Raw genomic sequence first — 13,785 nt, forward strand, 5'->3', positions numbered from 1 at the left:
AACCTCGAAATCAACGCAAAGTGTCACCACAGCCATTGGATTCATGACGCACACAAGCTGAAGGAAAAAAATAGGGCACAAGCTGCACTCTTGAGAATGCCCATATACCTAACAGGTTTACGGGTGCTCAAATTTCTATGGAAACTGACTGATATGAATTAAAGGTTGGGAGTGAAATACGTATTTGCGGCGAGTTCTCTCATTCCTTTAATTGCGTGCTGCAAGCACAACCTCTGTCTCCCGCTGTGTCTCGTTTCGAAGGCTGTGTGCTTGGTAGGACGCGTCCTTTGAAGGCTGCAGTATACCGAGTGTCCTCCTTTAAACAAGCCTCGTTTAAACGATACGGCCTTCGTAGGACAAACGGAAACGGAACTACCATGGTTGCTATGACAGGCACGCCACTCTTTAACAAATGAGAAGGGAACAAAGTCCCTTTAGAAGGGAATGTATGAGGTACATTTTAGGAGAGTTATAATGATGTAGAGAGAAAAGAAAATAGATTTTACAGGTGTACTTTTAGTCTATTACTTTATTTTAATTATATATTAATATAATTATACATATTATATACTCTGCACCCGTCTACTGAGGTACTTCAACTTGGGAATTAACATTACTTGTGTTTGAACATCACGTTTACGGGCAAATTGGAGACATTTCCGTTGAAGCAAAGAATTGTGGGTTGTGAGTGCCCACGAAGGATACATCTCATGCATCCTCTGAATTCCTGTGAAAGAAGGTCGCATTCGAAGTGTCCTACTCGCTTTTCTGAAACGAGACAGCCTCGATGACGTATGCGGCCGACAAATGCGACCTCCGGAGGACGCAGCCTTCCAAACGAGACACAGCACCTCACCCTGGAGCGCGCAGACGTGGGCGAGCCCGCGCACGCTCTGTTGAGCTAGAGGGAAGGAGTTAGGCACGCAAGTAAAACATGTACCCTGAACATGAGGAACAATAAAGTTGTGTCGCTGCCGCACTACAAAACTTATTTCAAAAGCAATCTTCACGAAATATTTGCTCGTTTATAAATTCAAATAAATTCAAATCTACATCTATGGTGACAAAGGCATTTTTGTGTCACCTAAAATAGCCCATAAACTAACACATTCACCTTAAACATTTAATTTTAACATTAAGCCTTTGAAACACTTAAAGTATGTTTTTTTTTTCTTTTCTTTTTTTAAGTTTGCTTGTTTATATATTTGTTTTGTTATGTAGGTTAGTCCACGTGCGTGCGCAAAGGTTTGTCAGCGTGCATGCGTCCGTGCGCACCTCTGTCCATATCCACCTAGAAACCATCAAAAATGCACCCCCCTTCGACTGAAGAGGGTAATGAGAAGAATCATTTCTGGCACTGTAAACCACTGTATTGAAAATAATCTGATTTTAATTTATCCTAGACAATATTTTACCTAATATAAAAATATTACTATTTTTTTACCTTGTGTAGTTGCATTTTTAAAATCCTTGGAGTCATTATTTTTTACTTTGGTCTGAACCAAGTCTGCCATTCATGTTGAAATCAATGAAATTGATTACCAGATCAAGGACAGAAGGGAGAAATATCATTTTAGATGTTAAGATGGATAAGGTTGTGCATCTGTGTACACCAGAATGATCTACAGATTTTCCAAATTTTGAAAAAACAAATACAGATCTTGGACTTTGTGAGGTATACACATATAAACACTTTGTGTTATTAGACCTTTTTGGAGACATTTCAACAGAGAGATAAAAATATAATATAGTAAGAATATTTCTATTTGTGGTGGATAATTCTGGAATGCATTATCAGCTCAAAAATAAATCTATCAAGTATTTCTGTCATTTAAATTTTTATTGAATTATTAAAATAATTTGGTACATTTTACAGATGTTTTGATTCATGCATAGTAATCAAACATCAAGGGCAACTTTCATTATGTAACTGATCCTTTAAATGTTAGAAAAGTACAACCTCTTTACAATATGAAGTATGGCAGACTTAATATCTGGGTTATACAAGTAAATACCAACTAAACTCACAATATAGTTCAACTATGCTGTGATTGAAGATAACTGTTAGCCTGGAAAATGTTGTCTTGAGAGATCGCCGGGACATCACACAGTTCTCTCCAGAAAATATGAGCAAATACCTAGAATGTGTATGTGTGTGCATGCGCATGTGTGTTGGAGATTAAAAGAGCGAAAGAGTTTAAGTGAGTGTGTGTATTTGTCTGTTTATACCTGTGTGAGAGGGAGAGATACAGCTCCCTCTTTCTTTCATTCTCTGTATCTTTCCACTCCACCTCCCTCCTTTTGGTGAACACACCCTCAGTCTGTGGCATGCAGATGAGTCTCAACAGGTTACAGGAAGCTAAAATTCCAGAAGAGCTAGAAAGGCTCAGACAGGAGAACTGAAGTGAGTTCATTTGTAACCAGTGACATCTACCTTGAAACATTTCCTACAAAAGTAATTGACTGTCCTACAAAACTACATCTCAAGCAGGTCTCTTCATTTTAATTACCTAGACCATTAAAGGTGTTCCATGTATTGCAACATATTAAAAGTGAACATATGAGAAAGGCATCGGCCACCAGTCCTAATAGAGAAAAAAAGCATAATTCACAATTATTTCATACACACATCTCTGTTATTTATATAGATAGTGTCTCAGACGTTGCTTTATTTGTGTTAGGGAAAATAACCACCCTCCATAAATGCATATTTTCTCACAGAACTAATGCAAATAGAAATTGTCCGACAGACTTTGATGAAAAGCAGACTACTTTCCGACCGTTCACTCAGCTTGCTTTACGGGAATAGAAACATGCGGGGAGATACAATCATTACCATGGAAACCAATCTTGTCTGAGGAGGATGGGGATGGGGAGGTCAGGACAAGTGGTTGCCTTGGAAACCGCACACATCGCTCAAGCTCAGAGCCCTCCCTTAGCGGGCTGATGTGTTGCAAAGGGGGTCGGCGACTTTAATTGGCCGAATTCTGCCTCTGGGCTCGACACCTCCCTCCCAACGCAGTTCGTGCTCTTAAAGGGGAAATAATATACAATTTGTGAACCGAGGCTAAAAATACTTCAGCAAAGGATAAGTCAAAATGTGCCTGAATGATTGCAGTTGCATTTAGTACAATGTCGCAGTTTTCCGCAAACTGTTGTCCCAGATCGAGACGTTATAAAAAATTAAAAGTGTATATTGCGCAACAGTCAAACACAGAAGGAGATGAGAGCATTTGTGTGTGATATAATTCTGCAGCTATCGCAATAAAAACTCAGACTAACTGTTTCTCATTCAAACTCTCCTCACGCGTAGACATTATCATTGCTTTTTAAAAATTGTTCACCAGTAAAACAACTTGCAAACCTAGATAGCCTACATTAATTGACATTTTGTTTTTTTGTCACGAGAGGACGTGTACCATATTCCCTTAAACTCAAAATTACCAATTTGGCCAAATATATTAAAGCACCAACACACTTGTTAACATTTCCTATGAAAAAAACTAAGGCTCAAGAGTATCCAGACAAAACATCTTACCGTGCAAAGCACCACCGCATCATACCGTACATTTAATAAGACCTCGGATATGAAGAAAAAAAATAATATAGATCAGTGCACGTGCCTCATGGGTTATTCATGTATACCTCTTGAAATATATCAGAACATACTTTTACAATAGCAGCTTTGCCATTAACACTATAATAAAATAAAATAAAAGTAGGTCTACTATCATCTAGAACGTGTAGTGGCGTCCGACCCTGTGAAATTGCATCATGCGATTTATGTTATGTTGATTACTTTGCCTTTAAGTTCACAAGGCATCCATCTGCCAAGCTGGGAAAGCTCCGCCCTGATATTTCACCCACTGGTCCTCCTGCCACCGGAATGCCCGCGAGTGTCCTGAGCAGCGCAAATCACACTTCAAATCCCACAATGCTCCTCCTTTGATAAAAGTACTTCACTGACGCCCTGAGACCGGGGAATGTAGTTTTTATCGGCTTAATTTAGAATCACACTCATTAAAAGAGATCATTTTGAATGCTCTTTATGTAGGCCTATATGTCTTAGTTTTGCTACTTGACTGAGCGGCAAGAGCTGAAAATTGCTGTGCAAAGATTAAAAAATAAGATGCTCTTTAAATGGATTATGTCATTTAATCTAAAAGATTCTAAAAACTTAAAGTAATATTTTCCACAGTACAAATAAGGTACTCATTTGAATTGTGATGTTTCTGTTAAAAAAATGCAAACATTCACGATGAAAGACGAAAAAAATAAGAGAGATTCGTGATTTAGATTATAAAAAAAAACACAAAGCTATGATTCATGTATGACTTTGATAGTTTTTATTTTTATTTTATTTTTTAAATCTGTTCTATTACATTAAAGTTACTTTTAAATTCTTGCAGTGCTGTTGTGTGTTTTGTAAATAGATGTCATTTTGTAAGTACATCCATTGCAATACTTTACTAAAAACCATATTCTCTATAAGCATTTATGACAGAAAATTATTTCTGATGATAGGTGTTTATGGCCACTGGCTTCGGTCACAATTAGACAGATAACATTGACTGATGATAATTCACTATCACTGGAGTAGTTTTTATGCTTTTCTCTTTACCAGTATGAGAGACTCGGAAATGAGGGAACATGTGTTATGTTAAATTTTGTTGCACATACTCCATACTGCAAGACCAATCATACAGTCAAGTAATAGACCTCTTCTTTTATGTATGTGAGAAAGATGAACAAACAGTTCATAACTAGGTTATATTCATGTTATATGCACAAGTACACATCATATATACACATACAAATTTAATAGCGGATTTAAAATAAATTAAATACAGTTAAAGTTTTATCGTTTTCAAATTGGTGGAAAATCTAAAAAAACAAATCTCTTGTGATGGCCATAGGTGGATAGTTATTACAAAGAATAAGAACAGAACTCTTCTCACACTGTCAAAAGTTCTGTTAATTAGAGAAGTCTTGCAGAATTCTTGCCATTTGTATCCAGTCAATCCAGAAAAACTGAAAAAAGACTATATTGTTGTGTTTGTTTAAAAAACGTACAGCTTTTTCATCTATGAACAAACAAGCTTGTTGTTTCATTTATGAGGATATTTGAAGATTAAAGATTGAAATTATCATAGAACTTGAATTGATTGTGCTTGAAATCTCCATTCATTACCTAACAAGTGTTTTACTGAGCCATTTACACCACCTACAATCACTCTCTCCCCACCCGCCTGAAAGAATATGTGAGTTTGCTTTGAAAAAACAAATGTTGAGAATGCATAACAATGCAACTTTTCTGTTGTTTAAAAAAATCTGTAGTTGAAAGCAAGCAATATAGTGCCCTTATAGCTTGCTACTAATGCCCTATTATGAATCATCATTGTTAGGGGTTAATCAAATCAAATCATATAAAATCAAATGCTTTTTTTATCCTAAAGAACATAGAGCACTTCATAAGATCCTTTTATAATTTCCTTTTACAAACAGAAAACATTTACTTAGACTCTGCACCTCAGACGACACTGTGGATATAATATGAAAGAAACATAAAATACAACAAATAGCCCCATTAGACAAAATTATCCTGTATGCATTAGGGCTATGAGTTTGTATATAGGGGTGCTGCAAGTCACTAAATATCTGTGCAAAATTCCAGTGTGTCTTAAATGCCCTATACGCCTACTAGGAAAGTGACAGGATATCACACTGTAAATATTAAAAGATACTCTGCACCATTTGGGGTTTCTCAAATCCAACACCGGTGGAACCATCTGGAGATCCACCAGGTCTCCTTTTGGTTCTCTGAGAAACTTTTAGTTCCTCCATGAACTCTAAAGAACTCTAAGAACTGTTAACATTTCTTTCATTTACCCCACCACCATAAGAGAAAGGCTTGGAGACACTTGAAATACATCTTGAAATTCCATGAGTATAAATAGGATTTGAGGTTCCTTTAAAGGGAGTCTGGAGGATCTCCAGAGGGTTTTTCCAAGTGTGGAATGTAAGGAACCCCAAATGGTGCCTTGAGTATCTTTAAATGTTTACAGTGGATCTGGTATTATATTAGAATATTAGAGTTGTTTTTCCAAAGATAAACAAATATGACTAATTTGTAAATATTCAAAATCATAAATTATTCATTATTGATGAAAACTATTATTAGGTTTTCAAACTTAATGGAACATCCATAATTATTGTGATGAACTAAACCTAAGATTACTCTGCAAGTGCACCTATGTGAAATTGGGGAAGCAACTGATTTCATACAGCAACAAAATGACAATGGGAACAGTTGGTTAAAAGTAATTGCAAAAATGGCTAAGAAAGTTGACATTAGTTCTGAGTTAGTTTGTTTGATATCACTTGGTTTAATATTTGACTATTTAATGCAATGGCATTCATTTTAAGTGTAGATTAAGTGTTCAAATACTATTTTGGGCAACTGTTTATAACAGATATGTTAGTAACATTGCTATTATTTCTGCTCAGGAATTGGTGAAAGTAATATGGAATGGATAGATGCACTGTTGCATAAAAAATCTGTTGCTTGAAAAGGACAAAATTGTCACAGTACTGGGAGATTTATTTATAAAGTAGTCAGTATAACATGTTTAGGATATTTTAGGATATCTGAGTATGCCTGTATTCTTTGTCTGTATCTGTAGTTTTTTCTTTAGGGCAATATACACTCACTAAGCACTTTATTAGGAAGACCTAAATGCCTATACATTCATGCGAATATCTAATCAGCCAATCGAATTGCAGTAGTACAATGCATAAAATCATGCAGATATGGGTCAGGAGCTTCAGTTAATGTTCACATCAGCCATCAGAATGGGGGAAAAATGTAATCTCAGTGATTTCAACCATGGCATGCATGTCGGTGCTAGATGGGCTTGTTTGAGTTTTTTTTTTTTTTTTTTTTTTTTTTTTTGTAACTGCTGATCTTCTGGGATTTTCATGCACAATAGTCCCTAGAGTTTACCCAGAATGGTGCCAAAAACAAAAAATATCCAGTGAGCTACAGTTCTGCGGATGGAAACACCTTGTTGATAAGAGAGGTCAATGGAAAATGGCCAGACTGGTTCGAGCTGACAGAAAGGCTACGATAACTCAGATAACCACTGAGCAGAATAGCATCTCAGAATGCACAACATGTCGAACCTTGAGGCGGATGGGCTACAACAGTAGAAGACCATGTCGGGCAATTTAGGAACACCATAGTGTTCCTAATCAAGTGCTCAGTAAGTGTATATATTATCTTAGCCTTTTAAGGCTTCTATTATAGCAGTTCCACAAATTTCGAAATCTCTTCCGATAATAACGTACCGTTTCTATACCTCTTTGATGGCTTGTCTGTGAATAATGTTGCTATGTGTCATAACAAACCATCTTTCAGACACATCTAAATCTGAGAAACCGTGCTCTAAACATTGTCAACTCAGCTTTGTAGAGTTATAACAATTCCACATCTTACCATTTTAAAGATAAAATTTACAGAAATAGAACAATTCTGGCTTTCTCATGTACAAAAACATTTCCACTGAAATTATTCAGACATCGGCTCAGCCTTGTATTGTAAAAGAACTGCTGAATTTCTGCTTCTATTTCTTCTTTAACACATTTTTAATTAAGTCTTATCATCGTTCTTGTTTGGTAGTCTGTGTTAGTTACTCTCACATGCTTATTGATTTACTTTTGGCTTTCAGTGCAATGAAAAGATTTGTATACTCCTGATTTTGGGAATTGTTAAGATGCAGAGCTATAAGCTTTAGCACTAACTAGAAAGCTAAGGTTCTAAAGGAGTGAGTGAGAGAGTGAGTGAGTGAGTGAGTGAGTGAGTGAGTGAGTGGGAACGAGAGAGAGAGAGAGCGAGAGAGAGAGAGAGAGAGAGAGAGAGAGAGAGAGAGAGATGAAATAAAGATGATTTAAAAGAGAGAGATTTTAAGTTTAACTATTGTGACTAGGGATGTGCACAAGTAATCGATTAATCAAGTACTCGTTCAGCTTTAAATATTTGACTAGTAAAACACTACTTTAATATTGCAATTAGATTTTTCCATGTGCCTTTGCCTGTTGTGGGCAGCAATGAAATCGCTTCTCTCACCTAAATCTTGCTGTTACAACTCAATGCATTGGTTGGCGCTGTGGATGCATGATGTTAATAAAGGAATAGTTCACCCAAAAAGAAAATTCTGTCATTATTGAAAGTGATTGTATCGCTTCAGAAAACTTGGAATGTATGTTTCCATGTGAGTGCAAATGCTAATGTTTTTTGTCATTTTCTAATCTAGATGTTGATTATGCATCGTGCTTATTTTGAAATAAGAAAAATAGTTTCAAAGGTTAAAGTTTGAACTTAAATTCTAAATTTCAAGTAATCGATTATTCGTTTCTTATGCGTTAGAGTACAAGACTACCAAATTACTCAAAATGCCCATCCCTAATTGTGACAACTGTAGTTTAACACTTTTTATTACAATGTATTTGTTTCACATTGTTAACACAGTGAGTTAACACATGTTTAACAGAGTAAGCCTAATATGTCTGTGAATGGAAAACATTGCAAATCAAGGAGGGGAATTAATCGTACAGATTAACCTAAAGTATATTGTATAGTTAGTCATTCAGATGTATTCTTTGAGGGCATTACTGAGTTAAAGGTAAAAAGTTTGTGAAATTATATGGCACAGTCCAGTGTCTGTCCTGAAACCCATCAGTTCAACTCTTTAATTTGTTGACTCAGGTTAGAAACCTTTGGATTAAATGGATGTAAATGAATATAAAGGTAAATTAAATTTAGTCAATATCTGTGAATTTATTTGCAGAAATAATAACTCCTGAACAAATTTGATTTAACCTCTTTTCCTTTTTGATTCTATCACAGACATACACATTTCCTTACCTATTTTGAAATGAATAAATAGACTTTATTCAAAATGCCAAGAATTATGTCTCACTAAATCCTTTGTGTATTCACATTGATTTCGAACGAAATTTTTAACACTCAGAATTTCATGTTCAACATCAGATTGAATTGTATACCATCTGATTAACAGAGTTCTGACATCTGATCAGTTCAGAAATATGTCTTAGATGTTCATACAACAGCTATAGCCTATTACTTAATAATAATGTCTAAATTATCTGGATTATGTGATACTGTTGATATTTTACATTATTGTCATTTTAAATAATTGCACTGGCTTGTGAAAACTTTACAAATAGTGTTTGTATATTGTATATGGGAGTATTAGAGAAATGTATTATGGAATATTAGTGTGGTTTTAGACTCAATACAATACACCAAATGTAATGTAGATGTAATATGGCGTATCTTAAATAGCTTATAAATTACATTTGGTAATGTAATGGAAATCTCCATTACATTAATCCTCTTTAATATACACATTTCTAGTTTATCTAAACAAAATGTATTAGCAATAGTGTAAAGTTACATATCCTGCTACATTTTGAATTTAATTAGCTAATGAATAGTGTTCTTAGCACTTAAAAATGTTGCTTTCCAAGACCAGGGTACATTTCTTAAGTTTTAATGGCTTGAAGAAAAAATAAAACTGCGAGAGAGAGTGTGTGTGTGTGTGTGTGTGTGTGTGTGTGTGTGTGTGTGTGTGTGTGTGTGTGTGTGTGTGTGTGGACAGGTTTAAGTGGTTTTCGAGGACATTTTTTTAGGTTGCATACTGGTAATTGCAAGGGTATTATGCTATAAATGTGGTTTATGAGGACATTTCTAGTGTCCCCATAATTCAAATCGCTTAAAAAACATACTAAACGATGTTTTATTGAAAATGTAAAAATGCAGAAAGTTTTTTTGTGAGGGTTAAGGTTTAGGGGTAGGGTTAGTGGATTTAATCTATAGTTCATACAGTATAAAAATCATTATGTCTATGGAGAGTCCTCATAATGAAAGCTGCACCAACATGTTTGTGTGTGTGTTTTTAATTATGATAAGTCATATTCTCAACTTCAAAAAGATTTGTTTCACATCCCTTCCAACGCACATGAAAGACCGCGCACTCTGATGTACAATGCGCCTCATGAGAACATTCCAGTTTGGTAAAGTCAGTTTGGAATTTGAATAGCACAGAAGAACCGCCTCCCTGTGATTGGACAAGATCAAAAGCTGTGGGTGGGATTTACTTGTCACTCAACGATATTCTCGGCCTCTGTTTGGCTAAAGACAAGCTGGGCGGATACTTCTTCGTCATATATATACTATGGCAGCGAGCGCAGGCTAATGATTGCCTACGCTCACACGCTGAGGTAGAAACGACCACGTTCAATGTTTTTCCACAGAGCTGACTTAAGCCCTCGTCCCCGAACGAAATATCGTGATTCTGACTAAAAAAAAGTTTGTTTCTTTCGTCGGAGAGGTGGGAAACCATCACAGCCCCGACCATGATCAACACCATGGAGTGTGCAGTGGATGCACAAAGCCTAATTTCGATATCTTTACGGAAAATCCACAACTCTCGTACGCAGAGAGGGGGAATCAAGCTGCACAAAAACCTGCTGGTCTCCTATGTGCTGAGGAACGCCAGGCAGGTCTACATGAACGAGAAGTACGCCGAGATCTACAGGATGCAACAGTATGAGGAGGTTATGACTGTCTGCAACGAGATCCAGGAGCTAAACCCGCTCGATTTGGTGGAGGACTGCGAGGAGCAGACGCTGGACTGCTGCGGCAGCGCGAACGAGTCGCCGAATCTCTGCGGCGCGCTCTTGCCCGTCAGTCACCAAGCGGCTCCGGTGCAGCACATCCAGCCTGGCAGCGCCTGCTCGGTGCCCATACCTCTCCAAAACGAAGAGGTGTGCAAAGCTCCGGATCCCTCGTTCTACCGAAGCTGTTGTGCGGAAGCCTACCCCGTGTCCAACTGTGACTTTTCGCCAGTAAACAGCATGCACTGCAACAAAACTACAGTGCTAGATTTGGACACGCATGTCGTTACCACAGTAGAGAACGGGTACTTGCATCAGGACTGTTGCGCTTCGCTCCAGCAGTGCTGCCAGGGCGCACAGAGCCCGGCCAAAAAGCGCAAGCTTGACTTTGGTTACTACGTGTCCGAAATCGAGGAGGTACCGGATTTTACGCCGTGCAAGAGAGCCAAATTCGAGGACTCCTCATACGCAAACGCGGAGCCCTTGGACACCTCGAACATTTCCAATCTCATCTCGATCTTCGGCTCGGGGTTTACGGGACTGGTTAGCCGACAAGCGGACTTGGAGCAAGCCTTAAACGGACAGTTCTGTAGCAAACAAGCCCTGGCGAGTTTAGGGGCTTGGACGAGAGCTATTGTAGCGTTTTGACTCTGTGGTTAATGATAATACAGATACATTATGAAATTGTACAAAGTATAGGACAAATTGACTTTTATTTTTGCAACAAAGTTATTTAAGCGTTTTTATTTGGTTGGTTTTTAGTTTCGTTTTAATGGGAGAGGCGGACAGTGGTTGTAGCCTACCATTCGTGATGTATCCTTTAAAACAAATGTCAATATTTCAAACGTTTTTAAAGGTTGAAATAATCTAACGAAGTTGAATTTCGTTGCCTTAAACCCAACGCAGACTGCTAGCTGTGGCCACAAACACGGAAAGTCTTTGAATGTTTTCCTCGTGGATTGTTTCTCTTTTCACCCTTTCCCAGTTTCCCTCACAAGGAACTTTCACAAAGATGTATTGTAAAATAACATTAACAACAGATTGCAAACGGCTGTTCTCGGACAGTAGATAACACGTTAAGGAGCTGTGTGATATCTTATAACATTTCAATGTAACACAGCTACCAGTAGAAAACGCTATAACAACAAGACTAGCCGAGTTACAGGAAGAGGACTGACTTACACAGACTACAACTGTAATATCACACAAGGCAATCAAGTAGGCTAATGAAGGTGCAATATTTTAACCCTCTCTCTGTCTAGTTTGTTGTTTTCTGTACGATGAAAGTGGCGAGGACTGCAGCTTTTTGTTGACTGCACTGACCTACAGCTCCAGTTCCTCTGAGGATGTTTGTAGTTTGCCTATGCCAGTCTCCTCATCACGTTGAACGTTGGGGCCATCAATTAACACTACAACTCCCATAATGCACGCCGTAATTGAATCTGCCCAGGTATTTTTGTTGACTATTCAGTCTTCAGTGTTAACCATTTCTCGCCCCCTTACTCTCAGAAAAGTTTATTAAGCCTTCACAGTAATTCATGATGCCAGCATTTGCTTGGTTTTGTGGGTTTGATTTTATTTTCTACAAACTTAGACCTTTTGTTCTAAAAAGGCGATCTCATTAATTAGCCATACGTCCTCACATTATATAAGCACTATGTGTACTGAATTAAAGACGTTTTCAGACGTATTCTCCATATTTTGTTGGTATTCTTGTATTTTTGTGCATATTAAATTGTATATCACCGGGTAAAACTGTTTTAGAACGTAAGTTTAAAATTTATAACCTTAATAAAAAATCAAACTTACTTTGAATTGCCTCTTTTTCTTTTGCATTTGATAAGCCAAAGATGAGCCGAGCTCAGTCACAGCTGCCTTGGATTTTAGGCCTGTTGTGGTGATTGTGAGCTTGACTTTCAATAGAAATGGTTGAGTGGAATAGATAATGCATAGGCCACAAGAGCAAACATCTTTAGCACAGCTGATCTGACTGCCATATCTGCAGCAATGGAGGTCACAACGACAGAAAACATTAGATTTCTAATCAACTATTCCAGAATTAAGAAGAAGCTCTGGCTCTTTGGCTCTCCAAACTGGCCACAACTTAGTATCTCCAGTGTGTGCACAATCTTAGATGCCACATGGATATTCTCAACATTGTTTACCTGTTTTGGATCACGTGGACTTTAATGTGAGACATATGCTTTTATCTGTGGGATTTTTTTTTTACTGTAACTTGCAGGCCAGGAATGGCCAGACTAATGAAAAGGGAAAATATTTTACTGTAATTTCAAGTATAAACCCATAAATAAAGATTCAATTAAAAAAAAAAAAAATAGGGTTTCGCAGCAAAGATCAGATATGCAAAGATCAGTGCCTACTCCTCAGAATCAGAGTGAGCTTTATTGCTAAGTGTGCTTACACATACAAGGAATGTCCTGCAAACAATCTAGTGCTCACTATGTTGGCTGACACACACGTCACGTTCTATTGGAGGGCGCTGTGTTCAAGGCTCGCGCGCTTTTTTTAGCCAGAAACCCTGGCTATAACTTGCAAACTTGTTATCTCTGCTGTATGCCACATGGTGGTGTTCTTCAAAATCAATGAATGTAGGTATTAGAGCGCCTATGTAGCGGCACCTCGGGCTGACCTCAAATCCGCTGCTCCCTGCAACCCCCTCCCCTCACCTCTCCGGTCTCTCTCTCTCTCTCTCTCATCTGTAGCCGAAACCTCTCGACTCCTCTCAATCTGAGATGTGTACTGCAGTACGTCTGACACATCAACGTCCAACATGCATACGCTGTTATCAAGTCGTTGTATTGGGTTTTTCGACGAGTAGCTACTTTGCGCATGTTTAAATACCGCTAAAGTGCAGGTAATTCGGTCGCGTGGTATAATATGTAGGCTACATTATGGCGAGGCATTTTAAAACCGTGCTAGTATGTAATACGGTTGCATCAAGCTTGGTGTGTTGTGCGAGGGACACGTATGTAAAATAGCTGAACGATTCGACAAGGTTAAATTGATGTCGGGAATATAGCTAATGAATGTTAAATGTTTAAGCCTGTGTTCTTGTTTTGTTTTGAA

At 37.7% G+C, this 13,785-nt stretch overlaps 1 protein-coding gene and 1 long non-coding RNA gene across 2 annotated transcripts; one reads left to right on the forward strand and one right to left on the reverse strand.

The window, feature by feature from the left end:
- Positions 1 to 1,660: 1,660 nt before the first annotated feature.
- On the reverse strand, positions 1,661 to 3,934 carry LOC127427028 (uncharacterized). The gene is made up of 3 exons (XR_007894891.1): positions 3,670 to 3,934; positions 3,539 to 3,580; positions 1,661 to 3,030 (listed from the first exon to the last, which is right to left on the reverse strand). It is a non-coding gene; the product is annotated as an uncharacterized LOC127427028 (long non-coding RNA).
- Positions 3,935 to 10,293: 6,359 nt separating this feature from the next.
- ier5l (immediate early response 5-like) lies at positions 10,294 to 12,497 on the forward strand. Its single transcript, XM_051674304.1, has one exon. The coding sequence runs from the start codon at positions 10,438 to 10,440 to the stop codon at positions 11,344 to 11,346; it is 909 nt and encodes a 302-aa protein (XP_051530264.1). The 5' UTR covers positions 10,294 to 10,437; the 3' UTR covers positions 11,347 to 12,497.
- The last annotated feature ends 1,288 nt before the right edge of the window (positions 12,498 to 13,785 follow it).

The sequence above is a fragment of the Myxocyprinus asiaticus genome, chromosome 3 (assembly GCF_019703515.2).
Source record: "Myxocyprinus asiaticus isolate MX2 ecotype Aquarium Trade chromosome 3, UBuf_Myxa_2, whole genome shotgun sequence".
NCBI classification, from domain to species: Eukaryota; Metazoa; Chordata; class Actinopteri; order Cypriniformes; family Catostomidae; genus Myxocyprinus; species Myxocyprinus asiaticus.

Bases quoted from the DNA above. Each gene is read 5' to 3' on its own strand.
- ier5l (XM_051674304.1), top strand. From the start codon at position 10,438: ATGATCAACACCATGGAGTGTGCAGTGGATGCACAAAGCCTAATTTCG.